Source organism: Stegodyphus dumicola, chromosome 4 (genome assembly GCF_044657685.1).
Source record: "Stegodyphus dumicola isolate Sdum_Otavi_A_Nest chromosome 4, ASM4465768v1".
Classification (NCBI taxonomy): Eukaryota; Metazoa; Arthropoda; class Arachnida; order Araneae; family Eresidae; genus Stegodyphus; species Stegodyphus dumicola.
The window spans coordinates 80,810,816-80,836,409 of record NC_140771.1 but is presented as its reverse complement, the minus strand read 5'-3'; the positions used below and the strand labels follow the sequence as shown (position 1 = coordinate 80,836,409).

The 25,594-nt window shown below is 32.3% G+C and overlaps 1 protein-coding gene across 1 annotated transcript in view; it reads left to right on the top strand.

Annotated features, from left to right (window-relative positions):
- LOC118187171 (uncharacterized) overlaps nt 1-25,594 on the top strand; it is a 732,208-nt gene that overhangs the window by 282,880 nt on the left and 423,734 nt on the right. Inside the window, exon 2 of the mRNA XM_085815129.1 lies at nt 9,389-9,421. Coding sequence (XP_085671255.1) covers nt 9,389-9,421 — 33 coding nt within the window. The remainder of the gene's footprint in view (nt 1-9,388; nt 9,422-25,594) is intronic.

The following is a 25,594-nucleotide window of genomic DNA, read 5'->3' as shown; positions in this document are numbered from 1 at the left end:
TCACTTTCATCACATAAAATTCAACAAAAAAAATCACAAAATATTAGAACAACATACCTTTAAAATTAACGATAGAGTGTTAAGTGTAGCCAGTATGTATAATACAGATATATAAAAATCGGCTAAAAAAATTAGAATTAAATTTGTTTTCTAAACCCGTCCTGCGCTCTATCTGCAGGATTGAAGTAGAATAAAATTAAAGCATCTAAATTTATTATTAAACTGGAATAAAAGCAAGGCAATTTGTTGATTGAACACGAAGATAAAAATCTTACATTTTACTGAGTGGGAACATTTTCGCGCTTTGAAGATAAATGCTTTACTTCGAACAGTGTTTCCAGTGCTCACTTTCAAATGGCTGAATTCGTTAATCAAAAATTCATTAAACTTGTACAAAATATGTAATAAATAAAAAAACCATCGAATTTCGATATTGGGCTTTCTGGATGCTCATTTTCTAGTAGAGGACTATCTGTATTAAAAATTCGGCGGTTATAAATGCCAGCTCTGGTGTCAACAAAAATTGAATAAGTTAATAAATTTCATTTTAAAAGGAATATAGTATTCTTCTTTAAATATCTGATTATGTTCAAATGATTCGTTATAGGTAAAAAGAACAGAAGTAGATTAATTATTTTTCCCTGTGTAATATGGAAATAATTCTAAAGCCTTTTAAATATCTTAATTGTCCCTAAAAAAATTCCAAAAATTAAAGGACAGTTTATGTAATATAATTTTCCTTTCGGCATTTAAACGTAGTTAAATAAAAATTCAGAATAATTCGTTATTTGAAAGGTTATAGTTACTGTTAAAAATTCTGTTCAAAGCAAATATTAAATTCGTAATAAAATTGCAATCATTCAAAAAACCCAAGTATATCTTTGTATCTACGTAGCAATGAAATTTCACTTTTTCAAAAAAGGCGAAAGGTAGGGCTGAAATCTCTTAAGAAATAGAAACATCTTCGCTTCATTCAAATTAAAACGCAATACCAAGAAATTCAAAAAAAGTAATTTAATGCGTCAAATTTTATTTAAATAATTTGCAGTTCTAAATAACTTTCACAATGACACATTTAATGCGTATAAATTTCGATATGCTCTTTAGTACAAAACATGCAGCTATAGTAGTTGAAAAATGGACATAATTTTTACTTCCTTGTACGAAGTAAAAAGGAAGTATTGTAATCTCGAAAAGTTTCAGGCAGCATATTTCAACGAAAATATTCATTTTGACCGCTATCGAATGCAATTTAACGATGTTTTTGCGTGATATCTGTACGTAAGGACAGAACAAAAGACTCGTTTCCTCCAAAAAAATTATAAAACTGCTTTAAAATTAATTCTGAAGAGAATTTTTCGTGGCGTCTGTGCGAACGTATGTACGTACGTATCTCTTCATTGTACGTATTGTATCTTCATTGTACGTATTGTATCTCTTCATTATACGTACGTATCTCGCATAACTCGAAAACGAGTTGCCTCAGAACGTTGAAATTTTGTATATAGGACTGCTATAACATGTAGATGTGCACCTCGTATTTTGGTTGCAATCGGCCGCGCCAAACGTATATAAATACTATATTTATATACATCCACTTTGTTACTCGGCATAGTGATCAGTTTCTTTACTCTTATATGTTTGTAAATTGTACATTTTTTGCTTTAAAATGATTGAATTATGTTGTTCTTATCTTCCGGTTAAGGTTTTTATGCCTTTCGTAATTCTGGAAGCAATATTTGTACAATCATCAACAATTTAAAAGCTGTTTAAGTGCGGTTGAGTTTTAAATAACATGGCGGACATGTTTGTTTACATTTGAAACAACAGAATTGTAGATTTGTTGCCAATCTAGAGAGACAAAGCTTCACAACAACAAAAATAACGCCTTCATTTATTATTGCGAATTAAATCATGCTTAATCCTTTCTGGAATTTTTTCGAGGAAATAAGTGTTTAAGATTTACTTCGTAATATATAATACAGATATTTTGAGTTTTTATCTATTTTTGAATTGTCGCGAAGTGAGAACTGAATTAATTGAATGAGAAATACTAAATCGTCTGTGAAAAACTGTTTCTTTTCTGTTTTGTTTGTTTAATTTCTTTCATACATCGTTCTAGCTTTATTATAGTATTTGAATAGAACATGTGGCAACGATAAGATAATTCTTCAAATGATGTAAATTTTGCGCATTCAGAGTGTCGTTATAGTAAATAAATATAGTGAATTTTAAACAGTGCATTTATTCTATTGTGGCTTATGCGCTGTCGACGAAGTAGATTTAATTCAATCCAATCAATTTAAATGAAATTCAAGAAAAAAATGCGTATAATTTAATATTCCTTACAAGGAAGTCATGTGATGTACACATCAGATTTTTTATTTTTGCTTTGATATATTTTCTTTTGTCTTTATTAATTTATTTTGATTTGTCTCTCTCTTGAATCAACTGTGTTGATCATATATACCTTATCCATTATAATATTATCTTGAGTTATCTGTTTAAATTATACATGAATCTTTATTTATCTTATTTTTATCTTGAGTTTTCTATCTTGATTAAATAACTTGATTTATCTAGCTTTATTTATCTTTATTTTTATTCATCCGCATTATCAATCTTGTATTTATCTTTATTTGCCCTACTCTTGAGTTAACAATCTCGATTATATAACTTTTTTATCTTGATTACATAATTTGATTTATCTATCTTGATTTTATTTTGGTTTGTCTATTTTATCTATATTGTATTTATCTTGATTGACCCATTCGATCTCTCTTAATTGGTACTTTTCTTCCATGTTCCTTACTTTGTAGAAACGTTTTTCCTTGGCTTTTATACTTGTAAACATCCTCTGGATATATCCCTATTTACGACAGAGTGGATGAAACCGTTGAACACTAGCAGTTTGATCCGATTTCCAGCCATGATAAATGGTCTGGCTGCCTGAATTATTTTAGCGGTTCATTCAAGGCATAACGTGAATACGAGCGACTTTTCTTTCGAAATTCCTCCACGAAAGGATTCATTTTCCAAAGCAGGCAACATTCGTATATCACAATAAAGCACATAAAAAAGATTAACCATAACGCACCCTAACTGCCGCATACTCTAAATAAAATGGAACGCAGGACGGGATGCAGAAATTACAACAGTAGGTGCCACTTAATTCGATTATATATGTCCATGTCAATTTTTAAAACCTTATCCAAATGATAATATTAAGTGTGACAAATATATCTTTCAAAATGTTAATGGATTTTAATTAGAAACATATAACTAATTATTTTGACGGTATTTTAAGTCATCAATAGTAAATTATCTGGAAGCGTTACGCAAAAGTTCCTTTATGAATAGTTCTTGTTTCTAATGTTTATAGAAATTTGTTTCAGAAAGCTACATATAAATAATTATTTTGACAGTATTTTAAGTCATCAATAGTAAATTATCTGGAAGCTTTACGCAAAAGTTCCTTTATGAATAGTTCTTGTTTCTAATGTTTATAGAAATTTGTTTCAGAAAGCTATAGGTAGATATCTTCTTCTCTCATTGATGGTGTAAGCTGAGTTTTTTCATAAATATCCATTCAGGCGTTAAATTCCTCACAATTTATGTTAGTTTTAGATGCTTTTAGGTGTTCAATTTCCTTCATTTCGTCATTTATTAAAAGACTGGCAAGTTTAAAACAGTTCTTTATTATCTTTTCTGACATGCTGCTCTGCAACTTAAATTTTGCCTGAAATCAAGGTTTGAGGAAACTTAATCCATACTCGGAGACATTTTTCTGTCATTTGAGAATTTCTAGACTATATTTCGACCTTATTCAGCAATTTCATCTTATTCATTTTCGACCTTATTCAGCAATCATTCTTTTATACGATGGCATTATTTCAGTTTCAAAAGTTCATTCTAAAATACAGTGGAAGTGTACATATTTAGTATACAGTCATACAGTTATATTTTTAGAACGATTATGGGACATTTAATTAATGCTTAAACTATAAAGGATATTTTTTAAGTGTTCGATCTGTTAGTTTCTTTCCCCTGAATTATGAAATTGCATCATAATTTCCATGATAGAAGGCTTTTCATAAAATTTCCAGGGATACTGATTTAAATTCCTCTTCCATTACTTTCCAGAGTTCATCCATCATGGTGGGTATGCGCGTAGAAAGAACTCTTTTCAACGGAGCAAAGACACAATTGCCCATAGGCGAAAAGTCAGGGGGACTTTGCAAGAATATCTTGAAAAGGTATATGATACCTGTACCAGTTTTCATTTTTTTTCAAGGAATGCATAGGTATATTTCCAAGTATGACTTGTTGCTCTGTAACGATGAAGTTTCACGCTTTGAAAGTCACTGAGAATTTCTTTATCTCAAAGACTATCAATAAAATAAATAATCGAGCGTAAAACTTTCTCTTGATAGTACGTAGAGTTGATTTTAACGTTTCTTTGCACTCTTCTTATTTTTATTTTCCCATTATAAGATATTCCTGCGACAATCATAAACCCCTTACTGAAACTTTTCTCGTACGATTTTTCTTTTCGTTTTCTATAATTAGACCTTTTTCTCGGTCATTTAGGCAAACCTGTGCTTTATCAACAATGTATTACTTTTATCTCCTGGTAAATAGTTTTCATACGGGCTTCTACAAGTTCGCCTCGCAAAAGTTGGTAAACATTACATTTTTTACTTTTTCTGAGTTGTAAATATTGGTTTGTTATTTTATTGATTGTTACTAAGATATGAGGCCCGGTGGCGCAGTCGCTAGCATATCGCGCAGCAGCACCACACGTCCAGGGCTCGATTCCCGGGCTGGGCAAGGTAGACTCAGCCTTTCATCCCTTGATTTCCATCACTTGGGTCGATAAATGAGTACCAAGTTCGCTTGGAAACAAAGCACCGGGATTCCTGCGACCAAGCTGACCACTTGTTCAGGGCATATGCTTACTTACCCCGGGGTCCACGGCCAAAACAGCAGATTTCGGGCACTGCTGGCCTTGGTCCATTCGGGCTGTTACGCCACTGAGTTTTTTTTTTATTATTATTGGCTAAGATATATTTAAAGACTTTACAATCGATTTTTGCATCGGCGGATTTTCTGTTGCTATCAACGATTTAAATTTAGAAACATTGGATACAGTATTTAATTTTTTTGGTATTCATTAGCAGTCTTCTTTCTATGCCGAAATAATGACTGACGGTTTTTTTCCTTTTCGAATCATAATGTTATGTAGTTTGCACGTAGAAATTTTAATACCATGCATTTTAGAACGTTATTGAGTTATGGAATAGAATAGGTGAGAAACATGCCTTTCGATCTTTCTTTATTCTGCATTCTGCTAAGAAGAATAAATCTAAAAGTAGCAGACGATATTTCTCATATAAAAAAATAAGCCATTGGCAGAAGTTCTTATTCCAAAACATTTGCTTTTTAACTTTGTAGTCCAAAGACGCAATTTTCCCGGAAAGACTATTCATTTCGTTATGGCATTTTGCGTTGATTCCCTACCAGCGTTGTTGCACTTTTTAAATTGTTGCCACCAAATATTATTGCCATGTGTTATATTTAAAGAATTAAATAAATAATAAAGAATCTGCATAAATGTATGTATATATCTTGCACTGTGATAAAACAACTGTACTTAGAGCCATCCAATATTGAATAACATAATCCTCCTGCGAATTAGAGCATCTGGAATTCAAAATTTGGAATTTGATAATTGTTTATTATCGATTTTATATTTTGTAACACTTTAACGAATTTTTTATTAACAAACTCAAGGATTTCAAAGCGAGCCATGGAAATGTTGTACAGAAAAAACATTTTTATCTCCAGCGCGCTAGGCTATGTATCGGAAATTCTAAACATATGCTCATTTCAAAATTATTTTGCGATATTGCTATTGAAATGAATTTTATGGCTTAAGAGCGAAGAACATGATATTTAATAAATAAAGGTAACACACAAAATGTTAAAAAAATTCCCCTTTAAACGTAATTTAAAATTTGAAACCTTTCAGATTTTTTTTAAAATTTCACGTGGTTAGTTTGATATTATTCCGTCATGCACTTGCCACGCTTTTTTATTTTTAAATAATTCTTTATCGAAATCGTGTATAATGTGTAACCATCCTCTGTATTTTATTAACATTAACCGCACTGTTGATCACGCTAAGCGATGTATTTTCCACGTTTTGGTACATAAATGGAAGAGTCTTCAAAAATTTGATAACAATACCCGAATGATAACACTAACCGTGATCATATTAAGCAACACCTACTATATCACTAAAACCGTAACTCTTTAAATCTGCAACTGAAAAAGAGTTTGCGTTTAAATTATTTTTATAATTTTAAATTAAATCGATTATTTAAGTAACATAATAGCCAATAAATATATTAGTTGCTCCACTTTTTAAATACTAAAAAGATTAAAGTGTATTTTAAGATAATGCATTGTTACGTTACAGTAATTAGTTTAATTTCACAATTTAATTCAAATATCCTCTCATAAAATAAGCAATCTTCATTTTACACTTAAAGATGTCTGTACATCTAATCTACCCAGCTTGCCTTCAGATATTAGTCCCATCCTCTTAACTATAATTTCTCTCGGAGTGTAGTAGATGAATCCACGTGTAGCTGACGTATCGATTATTCTTGAAACGGCTAAAGGGGGATTTGCTAGGTTCCAATCAGTATCAGCCCGATATTAGAGGAATATTTGAGCATTAAGATGCGCAGAGATTCAAAGGCGCATTTCTTGTAATACAAAAAGAATTATTGTAACTAAAAGACCATTTTCTCAAATTGTAATTAGAATTCTGAAAAATATGTTTTTTTCTTTGAGGTTACGAAAACCGTATTTTTTAAGCACTGTTATTTAAATATGCCTTATTTTTGAAGGCAGTACAACATACTTTCGGATTATCAGGGATAATGCAGGGAAAGCAGGTCACAGATACTCCAAACTATGAATTCCCATGCATATATTATGTGTTTATTTCCTAAAAATTAAAAAAAAAAAAAAAAAAAATAGAACTTCGAAAAATATCCTGTGAAATTCGATAAATATTTAAACGTTTCACAAACGAAATGAAATTACTGATTTTTAAGAAATAAACGCAGACAACTTGCACGGAAATTGACAGATAGGATTATCCGCGTTTTTCAATTATCTGTAACCTGCTTCCCCGACATTAGCTCAGATCATCGAGATTACAGTATATGAACATTAATTATTATTGCGATTATTGCAATTTTGTAAGGAGTTTCTCGCTTCTTATGCGGTGTTTCCGTGGTGTAATTGGAAGCACATCTGGATAATAATCGGGAGGTAAGTGGTTCGAATCCCGGCGAAAGCATTGTTGAAAGTCTCACTTCTCCTCCTGGAAAAAAAATTGATACGCTCGAAGTTGCCACCGAACTAAAATGTAGTACATGATAATTCTTCACTGACAGTATTTGACGATTCGGACCCCTAGATGTTCTTTAAAAAGGGAAGAATGTAAGGTATTTTCGTCCTCTTTACCGCATGCCTTTGTGGCGTAATCAGGCTGGAGTTCAAACTCCGGGAATATCACTGATTTTTCATATTTCTTGCTTTGAAAAACTTAATGACTTTACAACCTATGCTGTTATTTTTGGTTTTTTCCTATTCTGCAGCTTCCTTCATCATTTAGCTTTAGCGACTCAGATTAAAACCTGTTACTTTAAAATAGGCACTTCAAGGTCTGTTCGTCCCTCTAGTACCACAACGCGAGTCACCATCCCCGAATAGCACTTATTTTCCTCACTTCATTTGAGAGTATAGTTCAAGGTCAGTTAATGAAGTGGGGAAAAATAATCGACCATCTTTCGCAGTTGTCGTTTCTATGGCTAGGATGCAAACCAAGCAGAGGAAAACTCCTTAAGTGCCTTTTCTAAATGGTACAGTACTATCTTCGTCCTGTAGAATTTCACTTCAGCATATCGTTGGTCACATACATAAAGCTGCTACCACACGGACAATAATTTCTCGCAACATCTCGTCAAACTCAAAACTTCGAGGACTCTTGCTTCCAGAAAATTTAACTATAATGTACACTTTATTATCCAGACTAACGCCAGGGAACCAGGTCATGGATACCTGAGGAATACGGATATTCCAAACTATTAGTTTTCATGCATATCGTATGTGTTTATTTCTTTAAGGAAAAAAAAAAAAAAAAAAAAAAAAATGGAAAAAATATCAGCTTTTTTTGTTTCTGAGGACGTTTAAATGTCTGTCGAATTTCAATACGCATTTTTCGAAGTGTTATTTTATCCTTTATTCGAATCTCCTTTGGTGGACGAAGATTTTGTTTAACATTATCACGAACAGTTTGCATCCCAACTCCCTGTTTTATTCTTCGGCTAGCTTTATAGTCGATGCGCTATGTTCAAATCTTTCGAGTCGTTTAAATCTTGCAAGAAAAAAAAAAGTGAGGCACCTCTCCCGCCTTTTATAATATTGTATCATCCATTTATGAGATATCAAATATTACTTTCAGAAAAATTAGAAAATGAAAATTTTTAATTAATGAATAAAAGTTTGAATTAATGACAAATTCCAAGAAAAAGATGTTAAGCAAATTACAAAAAAGCTTGTTTCTGCGTTATATATTTCAATAAAATTTACAAAGCTCTAATATATTTTACTTAAAATAAAAAAAATTAAACTTTAAAATTATGAATTTGACATGACTTATTAAAATTTAAAAAATAAAAGGTAGTTGATTTAATTCCAAAACAATTAGCAAAGATTTTAATTTGGTAATATTTGGCATTATTTTGTTAATAGGCTGTTTTGCGATTAAATTTTAAGAAAGATATTCCCATTTAAGAAGTTTATCCGATTAAGTTTTTTTTTTTTTTTTTTTTTTTTTTTTCCCAGCAGCTTCCGAGCGGTAAAGTCGCTGAACATTTGTAATTCTACCTGGATTTGATTCTAGGTGAACAAGCTACCTGCATGGCAGTTTTCTTAGTTTTCCCGACGTGTAACATGGATACGAGCCAGTTTCCTTAAAAAATCCTCCATGGAGGCATTCCTTCTCTTAAGCAGATAACCTCGAGTGATTTGGAAAATCAGTCAAATAAATAAACCAAATCAAACCTTTATTTGCTGCCTCTAGAAAAACATTTCTTAAGCGAGTTCTACTGAAACACTGTAAATGTTACGTGTTTAAGTCTCGCAACGGAAAATATAGCTACTTGAAAGTATTTCATGTTATTAAATTACTGATTGTTTGTTTATGTAGTTTCAGTAAAATTGTAATTGATTATTTAACCATTATATATGTATTACACTGTAGTAGATACTTTTAAGAAAAGTAATATAAATTTTATTTTATTTCCAGGAAATCAAAAACTGAAGCCATCATCTGTTTCAGGTAAAAGCATTTTCTTGTCTTCTGATAATAATATAATTTAGTTCTGAAAATAAATATAAAAATTTTAAATGGTTCGCAAACTTTGAGTCTTACATTATCCAGTCACTAGACGTTTTAATAAAACAGAACTTTTTTTCAGCTGCATGAAGAGCACTTCACTCAATATTCTCTTTGATTAGTGTCAATAAGTTTCCGTGGAAACCACCTGCAAACTATAGATGTACCTACAGCGATTCCACATTTCTTTATATGGTCATGGACTGTTTATGATAATTAACTAACTCTTTAACTGTTATTGTTATGTACCGCTTCCTTTTCGATTGCAACTTTTAATGCTTCATTATCAAAAAACAAAAATTGATATCGCTGCAGATGTTTGCTTGGTGTTATATCTGCTAATTGAATTTTGACTTGCCGGGTCTCGTGACACCATTTGTAATTTCTTTTGTGAACCAATTACAGCTTGGTCTACCTAGTTAGATAGTTTTACTGATATTACTTATAACTGATGCTGCTGGGTATGAGGATAGAACTCGTGAACTTTTCTGAATCGTGGGTTTGAATGCTATACCAGTCATGCCAAAAACAGCTATTGTTGAGGCGAGCAATAATGTAATTTCTTGGGCGGCGCTTCCGCAATGGCAGACCACACAAAGATACGAAATTCCCATGTGCGGTTCTCTCACAAGTCTCAGCCCTCGAGCTGTTAAAGATGCTCTGACATTGCAGTAGCAATAGCGTGTTCAGTAATGCCCCCATTTTACATAAGGCCATAATTTCATGGCTAGTATGAGGAGATTTTAGCGATCTGCACTGTGTCGGTAATCAAGTTCTCTCGAATTTAAGGGGCACACTGGCTAATGATCTTAGAACTTTAAATATAACTGAAAAATCAAAAAGCTGTGATTAATTTAGTCTGCAAAATTTTATAGACAAAGCAAGTACTGGATCGCTGTAAGAGTCTCGACTAGAGACTTAGGATCCTCAGATAATAGGGACAATAATTTATCTTTAGGTAACCATTTCCACCCGTTCAGTATTAATTGTCAATTGCAATTATTATATTCTTAATAGAGCTTCTCTTAGATTTATGATACATTTGTTTTTAGTTCAGTATGCAATAACACGCAACCCAACCTAAAGGCAAACCATTTGCTTACTGGTTACTATATAGAGTCGCTGCAAAATAGCGCCAAAGCACCCACAGCAGCTGACAACGACGCTAGCTACGTTCGCCGTTTCGAAATTTACAGAACCATTCTTGGCACTTGCAGATATACAAAAACAGCTTTTCTTACAGCATCTGCAACTCTATTGTCTTTTTACTTCCTTGTGCGAAGTTAAAAATGTCTTTTAATAACGAAACATTTCGGGTGTTAGATTGTTAACCGTCAATTTTAATTTTATTATTGTATCTTGATTATTTAATTAATTTCTAAACATATATATATATATATATATATATAACTAATTTGGTCATTCCAAAAATTATAAGCCAAATGCTGCATTAATTAAGGGCAGTTATTTCAACAAACATAGTTTAAAAGTACTTTAAATACTTTCCAATTTACAAAAAAGTACAAAACAATGAGTAAACATATATATGTAATAACACCGCTGCATTATTGTGATAAGACTGCGTTATTATTGTAATAAAATGACTTGGTAGAAGTAAGTTGCAACGGATTGGCGGTGGGTCTCTGCATCATAACTTGAAGACAGCTTGATTGCGTAGTTAGAACGATGGATGCATACATCAAAAAACTTGCAGACATGGCCAAAATTCCACAAACAATTTTATTTCTGGATAATGCACATTATCACTGTGTATGCGTTATGCACTTCCCCAATTTTGTACAGATTACATCTTCTTAAAAGACGAAGGTTAGAAACGTAAACTCTGAGACAGGCGACACAAGCGTCTGGAAGCAGAAGGGAAGACAGAAGAGGGAGAGTTACGACGCAAAATTAAGCTTTCATACCGCATTCCATTTCAGATAATATGGCAGTTTAATGTACAGGTGTTGGGTTCAGACTTCATCGATTAAGTGCGCAATACAAATTAGATGACGGATCTTTTTCGTTTAGTTAGAAACTTGATTGCTCTATTATTTTTAGAATGAAGACAAGAGTCAAAGGGCTATTAATTTATTATTTGAAAGCTAGATTTTATATTCTGCATATATATATATATATATACATAAAATTAGCCTGTTATCTGCTTTCAGATCGTACATTCGGTCCGCATGCGATATGAATTTGAGATCACTGTTTATAACACTGTAATAGATCATTGTTCATATCAATATTCCTACTGTTCCGGAAAGTGGGATATGTCATAACTTGCCAGCAGTTGTTATGACAAAGGAAATCAATGTACTGTTTTTTATTATTTTCTCTTTGTTTGTTATGAAAATGGTTTCCAATAGTCAATAGTCGTGGGGCTAATCATAGAGAAAAATAATTTTACCGCAGTATTTACTTCTGTTTCCTTTACTAGAAATAGATAAGTAAGGAAAAGAGTAGTATATGGGAAGAAAAATACGCAAAACCTTTGTTGTTCTGAAACATATCCGTAACGCAAATTTTTAATTAAAAATTTTGTATGAAAAAGTGTTTTCGCAAATATATTTATTAACTAAATTTAATGAACCCGACAAAAGGGATATTTCGGATTAAAATGACAGCATTCGCAAAATGGCTAGCACCTTTTAGTATCACACGTGATTGCGATAATGCCGAACATAGCTATTAAGCTTCCACCCCAATTTTAGAGAAGATTAAGCCGGGGGTGGGGTAGGTCTCCTACCCCTCTTCCGTTACCACAACCTTTCGAGAGGACTTTCGGCTTCCCTTGTATTTTGAGTGCCCTCTTGCTGACGCTATACCTTTACAAAAATCCATGTCTTCTCTGGGATTCGAACTCGGATCCATCGGTACGGCAGTCGGCGTCGTTAACTTCTATACCGGTATGACGGCTTTATTCGCAAAACAGTAGCTTAAATTGATACAATCCCCATATGGGGTCATGATTTGCGTTGCAAGAGACAAATAGCTTTATAATATGCAATTATTTGTTTCCGTCGACGGCTATGGAAGTGAGTGATGCGTGTTACCCAAAATGAGTTCGCGTGTCACCTGATTCGCGAGGCATAGGCTTGCTATAACTGACGTAGATCCATAGCATACTTTCGCGGTAGATCATCAAATCTCTTGGTTTTTAATTTTTACTACGAAAATGTTACTAAGGAAATAATTTTGAAGTCTCTACGAGTGTCTCCGACTAAAAATGTGGTAGACGATATTTCATCACCACCTGGATTTGGCGACTGGCTTTCCCGCTACCCAATCGCATTTTGTATAGAGGAGAATGTTTGGAAGTTTCTCGCTGCATACCTTCGTGGTGTAATTTATAGAACATCCGATTATCATCAGAGGTCCAAAGTTCGAATTCTGATGAGGAGATAGCGGATTTTTCATGTTTCATGTTCCTATAAATTCTAAATTACAGAGCTACCTCGGTATACTCATTAACCTGTTCCAGATCCTTGGACGCATACCAAAGGAACATTTTCAATAGGAAATACAGGAAAAATAATGAATCCGTTCTTATAAAAATATCCGATAGCTGTTAATTTAACACTGTTTAATACTAAAACAGAAATGCAATGAGTGAAATATATGCTGTACGTAAATGAAATACAGTACATGAAAGGTTTTCTGTTATGCACAGATCAAAAAAAATTTTTCAAGATGTCCTGATGTCACAGATGTTTGTTTGGTAATCGATCTGAGTTCCTTCGCAATTGTTATCCGATTTAATAGCCTCTTTGTTTTTCACAACCGTAGATACCATCGTACTCGGCATGCGGTATGAAATAGCCAACTCTCTGAGACGGATGCCATTTTTCCAACAATTCCGTTTTTGCCTCTTTGGTAATCCTAAAACTTTTCTTCGTTGCTTGACTCTTTTCATTAACTTTCCCAAAACTCGTTATTAATGAACTTGGAGAAATTTATACGAAAAAATATAGAATTGCTTGAAAATTCAAAGTTTTAGGCTTGCATCGTTTACTGAATATTAGTAACAGACGTACTGACACACGTGGGCGATAGTGTCGTATTCCAAGCAATAACCAAAAACGTATACCAATACCTTGAAGCTCATAAATCTTTCACCAACTCTAGTTGCATGTGGAGTTAACTGTTTCTCTGTTTAATGATGACCTGTCATTTGCATCTCTTAACGTTAGCTAATCAAATTATAGAAAGATTTAGAGTTATAATTTTTTACATGTATCCAGCGTAACTAATTAATTTTCTAGTCACTAAGAGTAAAACAATTTTGCGATTAACTCATATTCATCTCTTGTTTCTTAAGAATCGTGTTAATTTTCAAAAAATTCTCCGTCGGAAAGCTGGAACTTTTCTCATTAATTCAAAAACGTTTGTCTATGTTGAAAGTATTTGCATATAGCAATAATTAGCTTTTGAATGTACTCGAAAATTAATTTATGTTTTGAGTACTTATACTCAACAAAAACAAATTCCCTCCAATATTACCTTTATTTAAAACATTATATCGCTTTATGCATTATTTATTGCATAATTGTTTTCCTGAAAGAAATTCCAAATATAATTTATGTATATTTAATTAATAATTTTTATGTTTTAATTCATAAATCCAATATTGCTATCCTTTTTTTTTTTCAGAAATTCAATTATTCAGTTCCTTTTAATAAAGGCACGATTATAATGAAATTTTGCATTTTCCCCCTAATTAGAATTCACCCGAAGAACATTTTAATCGGATGTATATGTGAAATTGTTTTAAATTATTATTAAAAATATAACAAAGAATTGTTTACGTTGGCTTTCTTCTTAGGGAAAAAGTAAAAAGAATTTAAATATACATGAGAAACAAGCTTTTATCGTCTGTTTATATTAATTAAACCTCCTTTAATTAAACTGTAATTCATTTCTGCATAATTAAGGGAATCAGGTATAAAAAAAATGAAATCGCATTGAATTCGCAATTATATACCATCCTGTTTTCTAAAATACAGAAAAACATTTCGAAATGTTGTACAACTATTTTTGTAATTAATTAGGACAGAATGCGTTTCATGATTTTTTCACTATTAGTTACATATCTGATTATCTGATTTGCATAATTTTACCTTTCCTCTGCAGTATATAGCTTTCTCCTTTGGCAACTAGTTTCTTTGTAAATTACATTCCCTTATTTATTTTTACTTTTGTTCAGTGTATTGAATTTGTATTTGCATTTCTGTATTAGCACTTCCTCATTTTATTTTCCCTTGCATTTATTATTTGAAAGGTATTTTGTGCAGATTCTTCGTTACTCTACCCGGACGTGGCACGTGTTCTCATACTTAAGAAATTTCAAACGTATGGTTTAACCTTACTTCTATTATTTACGCTCCAGCTCATTGTAGGCTCATCTGCTACTGTGTGTTCGGTCTTTCGAAAAATCCAGATTTTTATTTTCGCTTCCTTTCTTCGTTGCTCTGAGGTCCTTTTTGGGAACTGCGGTAAGGACTAATTCATGTGAGGGACCCCTTGGCCTTCACAAGATAACTCAGCAGAGCATGTTAAAAAGCTGTCTAATTTACTACCATATATTTTATATATTACTATGCATTTTTGTTGGCTTGTAGGTTTTATTTTAAAGAAATAGTAAACTTGCAATTAGTTTATCTATGACTACTTTTCGTTTGTTATGCTATTTCTGTAACCGAGCTCTTCGGAAGTGAAAATGCTCTCGTATAATTTTTCCCCTCTCGATTTTCGAATGATGAAATTTCTCCCCCCCCCCTCCTAAAAAAAGGAAAATATGCGAGGAAATACGGTAGAGGAATGATAATTTTCTTAAAGATTCTTCGACATGTTTTTAGCTCTGTACACCGCATTTTATCGATCTTTTCCGCAAATAAGTTCACTCTGCAGATATTTGAATCTTTAGCTATGGAAGAGATTTTAAAGTTCTAAGCTGACGGAATGCTAAAGAAATATCCCGAGCAATTTTTTGTTCGCAAGATACTATGGTAGCACTTCTTCACATTTTTCAAAGAATTTCTGGCTTTAAATTTTCATCACCGTTTTTTTAAAATGCTCTCAGGTTTCAAAAATAGCTTTACTAGAAAATCCCGAATGTTAAAAGAATTTCAGGTTCTGAAAAAAGAAGTGAAAATGACAGCCGCGGAAAAACTGACAGAAATATTCAAATGTTTCTACTCTTCATGCATAAACGAGTATCAGCTGTTAACATGGAAAAAAAGTCCATAGAATTCCTTTGACTGGATTACTTCCACCTATCTGCCTAGCTATTTATTCCTCTAGCCATTTTATATTTACGATTCTTTAGTTTAAATGTCTTTCTGATTCTGTGTTCTTCCCTCTCCCTTCCTTTGCACGGCTTTGAAAGCTTTCATTAAATTTTGCATTCATTAATATTGAAGTAAGTGGCAACAGGTAAAAGTAGCTGATTAAATGAGAGATGAAAATAATTTTTAGTGCATGTGATCTCTCTCTGTCTTTAATTTTTGTGTTAAGGAAAATGAAAAGATTTTAATGCAAAATTGAAATAAAAAATTAAAAATCCAGAGGTAAGAGATTTTCGTATATATGTATGTGTGCGCATATATATATGTATGTATGTATGTGTGCGTGTGTGTAAGATAAAAATATGTAAATCAGATCATAACTTAAATTAGCAATAACCTTTAAGTCTTTAAATCTTCATTTTAATTTCGGTATTTCCCCTCTGTTTTCTAAAATGTGCGACTGCGTAGCAACTTTTAGGTGTAAGAATGCATTACATTGATGGTGATCCATGATAAACAGCAAACTTGGCATCTGAGGCAGATTAAATGTTCACATTTATTTCGATTTGCATTTGTGATGACAATTTACTTGGTGATCTAATTGTGTCTGATACAAAATAATTGCATTTTTGATAACTTTGCGTAGTAAAAGAAGCAGCAAGCAGCCGCGTTTTCAGGTCGATGTGTTATCCAGTATGTGTGTGTGTGTGTGTGATTATGGCAAAGCCACGAGGGCTATCTGCCTAAGAGGAGGGATGCCTTCGTGGAGGACTTTCTAAGGGAAACTGGCTCGTATACACGTTACACATGGGGAAAACCACGAAAACGCCCATGCAGCCAGCCCGTTCGCGGGATTCGAACCTCGGACCGAACTACCAGTGTTCAGCGACTTTACCGCTCGGCCGCTGGTGGGCCTGTTATCCAGTATGAGAAATTAAGAAGGGAAGGGTTTCGGTTCAGGAACTTTAAAGTTCCGAATTAGCTACGTCATCATTTCTATGTAAAAGTCATATGATATGTATTAATATCGAAATGACACAGTCCAGAAAAGTATTGCGTTAATATATGAAGCGCAACCACCGCCTTCATGAAAATCGAATTTTTTGTGCAATTAGAATTTAATTTTTTTTTTTTTTTTTTCTGAAAACTTGTTTATAAAGGATCTTTCATAAAATGCTTTAAAATGTTGTCACAAAATGAAAGCACAAATATAAATGTAATGAATATTTTATTGGGTTGAAACTGAATACACACTATATACTATTGGAAGACAAAGATTAACGAATTTTTCTCTGTCTTTCTTTTATTAAACGTCTGTTTTCATGATAAGTTTTCATAATTAAAAAACGGTGATCTCGTGTAGATGGTGCCGCCATCATTGTATATATCTCAACTTAGTACATATGCAGTTTCGTTTGAAAACAATAGCGCATTCATTAGTTATGCGCATTTAAATTCATTTAAATTCCTGAAGTGCATTTTGCACCCTCTTTTATTTGTAAAATTTAAATTAATAATTGAAAAAAATAAAACATATAGCTAATAAACTAATTTTTTTTCAAAACATTTTTTCATATTGTTAGTCGAATTATCTTTAAATTATTTATGTGCAGTTACCTCTATTTGTGATTATTACATTATAGAGAAATATGTAAGGGGATCGACGAACGAAGCTGTTCATTTAAAGAGACTGATGCATGAGGGAGTTTGAGAAACCCTAATTTAAATTTAAAGAAATATGTTTGTATAGCAAAAATGCATTCACGCGCGTAATTTAACTTTCGCTTTTCAAATGCGTCTTCCAAAGAGACATGAGGGCGTAGGAGTTAACGAAAAAGGAATAAAACCATTTGTGCCACAAGTCAGCGTTCCAATCCAGGTGAACGCGACCTTTTGCCAGATGCGTGCCGCCGTTTATTGCCCAATGTAACTGACCTTCACTCAACAGACAGTGACCTCGACAAAGGCGGTTAACTAGTAGGCGGGAAGCGTTCGTGGGAATCAGGCAGACGATCTATGTGGGAAGCGGAAGCCCCCGGATAGCGCCATACAAGGAAAAGGCATTTTTTAGAGTCAAAAGTAGGCAGGCGATGATCGCTTTTTAAAGGCACTATACATCTTCGTTAGATTTTAAACAAAAAAGCTTCATTTTTAATTGCAAATACTACACTTCAAGCATTTTATTTCCGTTTAAGTACTGCCTAACAATTAAAGCTGTGTAACATATTAGAATGTAAACTCAGTAGCTGCTTTATAAAGGCGCAAAGAGAGTGATTGCCCAGGGCGCCAAGTGCAGAGAGGCGTTTTACTAAATGAACAATAATTTTTTTTCGAAAGGCATCTTTTGCGAATTGTATATATGAAATCTGATTCATGCGAAATAATTAAGCCAAGCCTATTTAGGAATCATGCAAAAGAATATTGCAGTGGCTAAGTCATAATCGTGTGCGGGTGTGGGAGTGATTGCGAAAGAAGTTCTAAAACAAAGCTTTCATTATTAAATATCTGTAACTACTGGTCAAAGTCCTTGATGGAAATTAAAGAAATGAATTTGGGTGATCTTTATCTTTCAGATTTAATGAACAAGCTCAGTGATTTAATATAAATGTGTTGAACTGCCTGAAATAAAATATTTTCATTTTCCAAGCGCCAGTGTGTTACCGTTCATTTTACGAAGCTTAAGATGTTTATTTATTTACTTATTTCAAATTGAACTTTCTTTGTTATTGAGTTACAGATTAAATGTGATAAATTCAATTCTCTGTTGTTATCATATTACTAGCTGGACCTGCAGAACGACATTAAATTTATTGTATGTTTTCATTTTCCTAATAACTTGTAGAGACATTAGGTATTTTTTTTAAGAAGGAGAGATGGAAAATGAGCAATGCCCATGCCGGGACTCGAACCACGGACCTCTCGAATACGCGTCGAGCGTACTGACCGCTATACCACGAAGGCATGCTAAGAAGGCGGGGAGAAATACATTATAAACTATTTAAAAAACTAAAAAAAATAATTATGATTATATATTTTTCATTTTTATAATAGTTAGCAGCTCAAATGTATAGCTTTAAGATTTCTTTCTTTTTTAAATATCGGAACTTTTCGTAAAACTCAGTTATTGAAAACACTTTTAACATTTAAAGAAACATGCAATCGTTATACATTTTTTCATTTTTATAATAACTGTTTTAGGTGGTTAGTTTAAAGAATTTTTTTCTTTTTTAAATATGGCAACTTTTCGTAAAACACAGTTATTGAAGACAGTTTTAATATTACAGTCTCTAATAATTGTTTCTGACTCAAAATTTCTTGTTGTTATAATGCTAATTAAACGCATAGGAAACAAAAAATAATGCTTTCAAATCCTATTTATTCGTAGAAATAATTGAGGAAATACTACGAATTAGTTACGAATAAATACTTTATTTTTCAAGTATTTCTTCGTAACTAATCAAACATCACTCTTATGTAAATTTATGGGATACATAAATAAATGTATTCTTTGTTATGTTAACTACAAGCTGGAGCACCCGCATTGCTCGGATCTTATGCAAGAATGAAAACGCTTCATTTTGGTTGATAGAAGTACTTTTTTCGAAATAACCATTTCCTATGTATTTGCGAAGAACTGAGAGAGGGCACATTCTATTTCTTCTCTAAAGGTTCTAAACTCTTCTCCGTTGTTCTAAAGAGATCATTAACACTGCGCTATCTAAGGATTTTAATGAAAACTGACAGTGAAAACACAACAACGGAGATGTTAACCAAAGATAGATGACATGATTTCAAAATTCAAACTACGTAGTCATATTCAAATTTACTTTTTGTAAAAGTGCAATTGGGCGATATCTAGGCAAGAGGTTGTCATGAGTGCACTGTTCTAATATAAACGCCGCTATTGTGGATATCCGTAGGGTTATTTTTCGAAATCTTATGTAGACAGTGATCTCAACAGTGCAAAATTTCATCAAAATCGGAATAAAACTGTAGATTTATATGGATTATCCATACAGGAACAAATAATGGAATTCTTCGTTATATATATATGTCATAATAAAAGCACAAGGAAAAGACAGAACATTGTAGATGCGTGATTAGACCCATACTGAAGAGAAATTTGATTGCGTAGTATTTAAAGAACTTGGCAGTCGAGGCAGTTTTAATTCCATTTTTATTTCCAATTGATATGTGTGGCCACAATCACTTGGCACTCTAGTCGTGCCTTTCCACAGAAGATTTACATTTTTGATATTGTTGAGATAGAAAGCAAGCCAGCGAAATTACATCTTAGCACAGTAGAGAGCAAAAGCTGAAGTGCGTAGTTATGAAAGATGGAAGCACGCGAAGAGAAAAGTTTTGGTTTACAATTCGGTGATTGGTCGTCAAGAGGCATCTGGTATTAACGCTTACATAAGATCGCATGATTAATTTGAATGACGCAATGCAGATAAGTTATTACGATTTTAGAATAGAGAGGAAGAATTAATGTTTTTAGTTATATTATAATTCTGATTCATATAATTTTATCTTTCATATATATATATATATGTGTGTGTGTGTGTGTGTGTGTGTGTGTGATTTTAATGATAATAATATGATTTTAATGAATCCAGCTAGTGTAGTTTAACGCTTCCAGCTAGTAATTTTAAAAAATTGAAATAATCTGCCTTTCTTACTTTTAAATTGCTCAGTTTACTAATTTACTAGCAGCTTCGCTGCCAGCCTTCGTCTGGCTTTTAAATGTACCGGAAAAATGGCTGAAGGGAACACCAAACGTTAAATTTAAAAAGTGCTTAGAATTTTACTCTGCAGAACAACTTCATAACAAAAAGTTATTACTTATAACAAAATTACAATGAAATAAGCAATATCCCTTAATACAAATATTAATTATCCTAATAAATAAATTAACCAACTTTCCTTTACAAATCTTAAGAACTCAAATGGTGTAAAGGAAGTTAAGAACTTTGTTTCCTAAAAAAAATCACTCAAAACTTTTCAATATCTTAAAGACAGTGAAATGAGCAATAAATAACATAACAGAATACAGAAAACAAAAAATTATGAAAAGCAAAGTATAATTAATGATATTTTATCTTATATTTTCAAGAGAAAAAAATTACAATGAAATAAGCTATATCCCTTAATACAAATATTAATTATCCTAACCAACTTTCCATTGAAGAAAAAAAAAAAAAATCATGCAAAACTTTTTAATATCTTACAAACAGTGAAATAAGCAAAACCTAACATGAAAAAACTCAAAAAACAAAAAATTCCGCGCAGAATTTTACTCTGCAGAACAACTTTATCAAAAAAAAGTCAATAAAAATGTCTATTCAAATACTATAATAAAGCTAGAACTATGTATAAAAGAAATTAAGCAAACAAAACAAAAAAGAAACAGTTTTTCACAGACGATTGAGTATTTCTCATTCAATTAATTCAGTTCTTACTTCGCGACAAGGCGAAAATACATAAAAACTCAAAATATCTGTATTAAAAACTACGAAGTAAATCTTAAACACTTATTTCCTCAAAAAAATTCCAGAAAGGATTAAGCACGATTTAATTCGCAATAATAAATGAAGGCGTTATTTTTGTTGTTGCGAAGCTACGTTTCTCGAGATTGGCAACAAATCCACTACTCTGCTATTTCTAATGTAAACAAGCGATGGCCGCCATCAAAAAAATTATTAGGCTTAGCGGCACTTAAACAACTTTAAAATTGTTGATAATTCTAAATGTATTGTATACAAATTTACTAAAGGCCTAAATACCGGAAGATAAGAACAACATAATTCAATCATTTTTAGAGCAAAAAATGTACAATTTACAAACATATAAGAGTAAAGAAACTGAGATCACTGAGCCGGGTAACAGAGGGGATGTATATATAAATATATTTATATACGTTTGGCGGGGCCGATTGCAACCAAAATACGAGGTGCACATCTACATGTTATAGTAGTCCTATATACAAATTTTCAACGTTCTGAGGCTACTCGTTTTTTAGTTATGCGAGATACGTACGTACGTTCGTACAGACGCCACGAAAATTTCTCTTCAGAATTCATTTTAAAGCAGTTTTATAATTTTTTTGGAGGAAAAGAGTCTTTTATTCTGTCCTTACGTACAGATATCACGCAAAAACATCGTTAAATTGCATTCGAAAGTGGTCAAAATGGATAATTTCGTTTAAATATGCTGCCTGAAACTTTTCGCGATTACAAAACTTCATTTTTACTTCGTACAAGGAAGTAAAAATGACAATGAAATATGCCAATCTCTTAAAAACAGTGACATAAGAAATTCGATGAAAATTTGTTGTCAAACCCATATTTCTAAAAGAATGAAACTATTCAAAATGATGCGAGGAAAATTGTTGCCAAAACCACATTTTTAAAGATGTGAGAAGTGTACTCCGAAGATTCATTTAAATTGTTTTTTAAAAATGCAAAATATTATCATTTTTCCAAAATTCTTTTGTTAAAGCAGTCGCAAGGATAAAAGTTTAATGTGTCCAAAAATAAAATTAAAAAAACATAAAATAAATAAATAAATAAAAATAAACTGTACATTTTTAAAAATAAACTTTTTTAGAAAAAATCCCGTTGAAAAGGTGTTAAGCTCACTTATTGTTAAATAAATTTGTATTTAATCGATTTATTGAAACACGAAATTTATTTTAAGTTCGTAAAATAGCTAAGTGCCCACGTTTCATGTCGATGTGAAAATGTAGTGTGTAGTGTAAAATGTCGCTTTCCTATAGCCCATTATGTCTCAAAATGACGCGATTTCGTCACAAAACATAAAATAAAAAAATTCGAATTTCGAAAAAATCGCTTCGAGATGCACTGGCTCTTGTCTAGATAAACCTATGTACCCAATTTCGCAGCCGTGGGTCTATTAGCTTACGCGCAGCGTGAATGGAAGAAACACTGACACACACACAGACAGACTCTTTCTTTTATTATATGTAGAGATAACTGAATGAATTTGAAAGAAAAAATGAAATATCTTACTCTTTGCTGAAAGATAACACCCTAAAAATTATTTTAATCTGGGCAGTGGCAACACATTTATTTTATCGCTGTGATTGTTTAATTCGAGAGGCAACTATTTTGAGTTTTGCCGAGTGGCAACACTCTTCTACATTACCAAGTTTACTAGTTAAATTTGAAAAGTGAATATTATACGCTTTGCAGAGTAGCAACTAAAGCTTTCAAATCACTGAGTTTTTAATTAAAAATTCTTTAAACTGGCGGGAAAATATGTATATGACTGTCACCCCCTTGGAGTGGTATTTGAGAAATCTTATGTAAACAATGATCTTCGTCTTGTTTTGAAGGTCAGGTGTACCAAGTTTCATCAAGATCGGAATAAAACTGTAGATTTACATCAAAGACAAACACATGGATTATCTTCTTTATTTATATAGAACTATAAATGCGACTCGATACGAATTGATGGCTGTATTTTTGAATTTTTTTTTCCAATCAAAATGGGTCGAATAAAATCATCAAACCCATCTTCCCTGAATTTTAAAAGTAACCTTTCACATTATCAGTTACCAAACAGTTAAGCATTGTCACTCCAAAAGGGAACGTATGCCTTCGGGATCCGGATATCGAATTTCAGAATCTTCGTATGTTATTATAATGACCTCCCAGTGGAACCGTTACATCGATTTATGGCTTTTGCTACGGAGTTTAGCACTTGATGTTTTGGAGCTCGTTTCCACGATTGCTTCCTGGGAATGAAAAATTTGATTGCTAAAGAGATTTAAGTATTATTTAATGCAGCCGTGTCTCTCGAAGAATTAAAAGATCCTTTGAATTTTTTTTAAAAAATATATTTCCCTCCTTTGAATAATACTACTAATAAAATGTGTCTTCTGTAAATACCTTTCTCTTGTGGCTTCAAAATGCAATTTTCTGCTTCTGTCGCTTTTATTTTTTCTAAAATCGGAATTGAAATCATGTGGCATTTAGCTATAAAATTAAACCATTTGTATGCATAAAGAAGAGTGTCTGTTTGTTTGTTTGTGTGTGTGTGTAAGTCATATAAATCTACAATTCTATTCCGATTTTGATGCAGTTTAACTTAGTTGACGCTCAGAAGGTCACTGTCTGCATAGATTAAAGAAAAAAAAGAAAACCTCCACGCAGTCCACACATACGGCGCTTAAATTAGATCATTCTCTGCATCTCACCCATCTTAGATTGACGTCGCCGTTATTGTATTCCCATTATCAGTGTAAGTCATACATGCTAAGCAAGGAATTTATAATTGTTTATTTTACAAAAAAATAAATATTTCAAGGCAATTTCAATTTTGAAATCACCTCATTCACTTTGGTTCACTTGTCGCTGTTGTTGCGTTCCCGCTATCAGTTCTTATTAAAATCGTTACGTGGAGCTTTATTCGTTTACCTTTTAAAGCAAAATAGAAAGTTTAAAGTAGAATTTAAGTGTGATCTTTATCAGTTTTTTACAAATATTTCAAAAATGAGGAAGAAATCGATCAAAGTGCATGGTGATTTTCCGAAAGATCATTTAGGAAAAATAACATATCTGATAATAAATTATGTACCGGTTCTTTTTAAAATCTATTACTTATTTAATTTCAAAATTTGCGATATTTGAAAGTATTTTGAATTTGCATTAAGGAGTCAGTTATTAAATAGGTTGATATTTGTCCCCTTATATGCCGTTCACTGATATTCTTTCGTGATTTACTAGTGTCTTTATAAGTTTGTTACATTTAGTATGCCGAAAGAATTTTCGTACGTGTAATTTCTAAATTTGTGAAGTTTAAAAATATTTTACTAATATTGTCATTAAGTTTTAGCGTTTTAGAATCATAATCTGGTAAAAAATTAATTTTAATGTAATTATTTTTCTGTTTGATTAATGCAAATAATACTACCATTTGGCTACCTGTCAATATTGAAGCTTGCCATTCTTTTCAAGAACACGAATTGTATAAGATTCTGTGAATTAGATCTCTATTTCAAAAAGACTTACTTTAATCAATATTCTTTACAATGATATGCATAACAGGATGCTCGTCACGTAATCTTGTAACAGCAGAAATCTTTTTCTCGATGATAATATATTTTAATTACTCGCCAAAGCACATATTTCGCTTTTCGATTTTTGTCCGGTTCCTGAATATGACGCCTATTTTTAATATCAAATATCTCAGTCCATTTTTGTCGTATGAGTGTCATACATTTTGTATTTTGTTTTCTATAACGAGTACAATATTTTCCTAAATATAAGTATACACAAGGCGGGATCTCAAATTGTAATATAGCATAACATTAAGCGGGGACAAATCCTAATGTTATTGCCACACTCTTCGGATATTAGAATGAAGAACATTTATTATTCACGAAAATACAGAAGGTTTGCATATGCACTTCTCTTGCTGTATTCCGCACTTATGCCAATGTTCTAGATTTGGCCTCCTTTAATTTTTTGTGATAGTGTCGTCCGTCTTTAGTAGTTATCCAATAGAGTAAACTAAATAAACGTATATAATGTAGTTTTTTAAGATAAATTTTTATACGATTGTAAGGATCTTAAGTTTTACTAACGTTTATTTTATTTTAAATCTTTACTATCACTTCTTATTTTCTACTTCCGGCCAGAATTAAAAGCATTAACTTATTTATGCAAAATTTGTCTGGCGAACGCCAAGTACTTAAGTTGTGGCTTTTTGCCAAGCGAGAGAGAGGAAGGAGTTAGTCGAAGCAGACCGCTTGCCTTAGAAGTTTTACTCGGTTGCTGTTTGCCTTCCAGGCCAGAGGTTT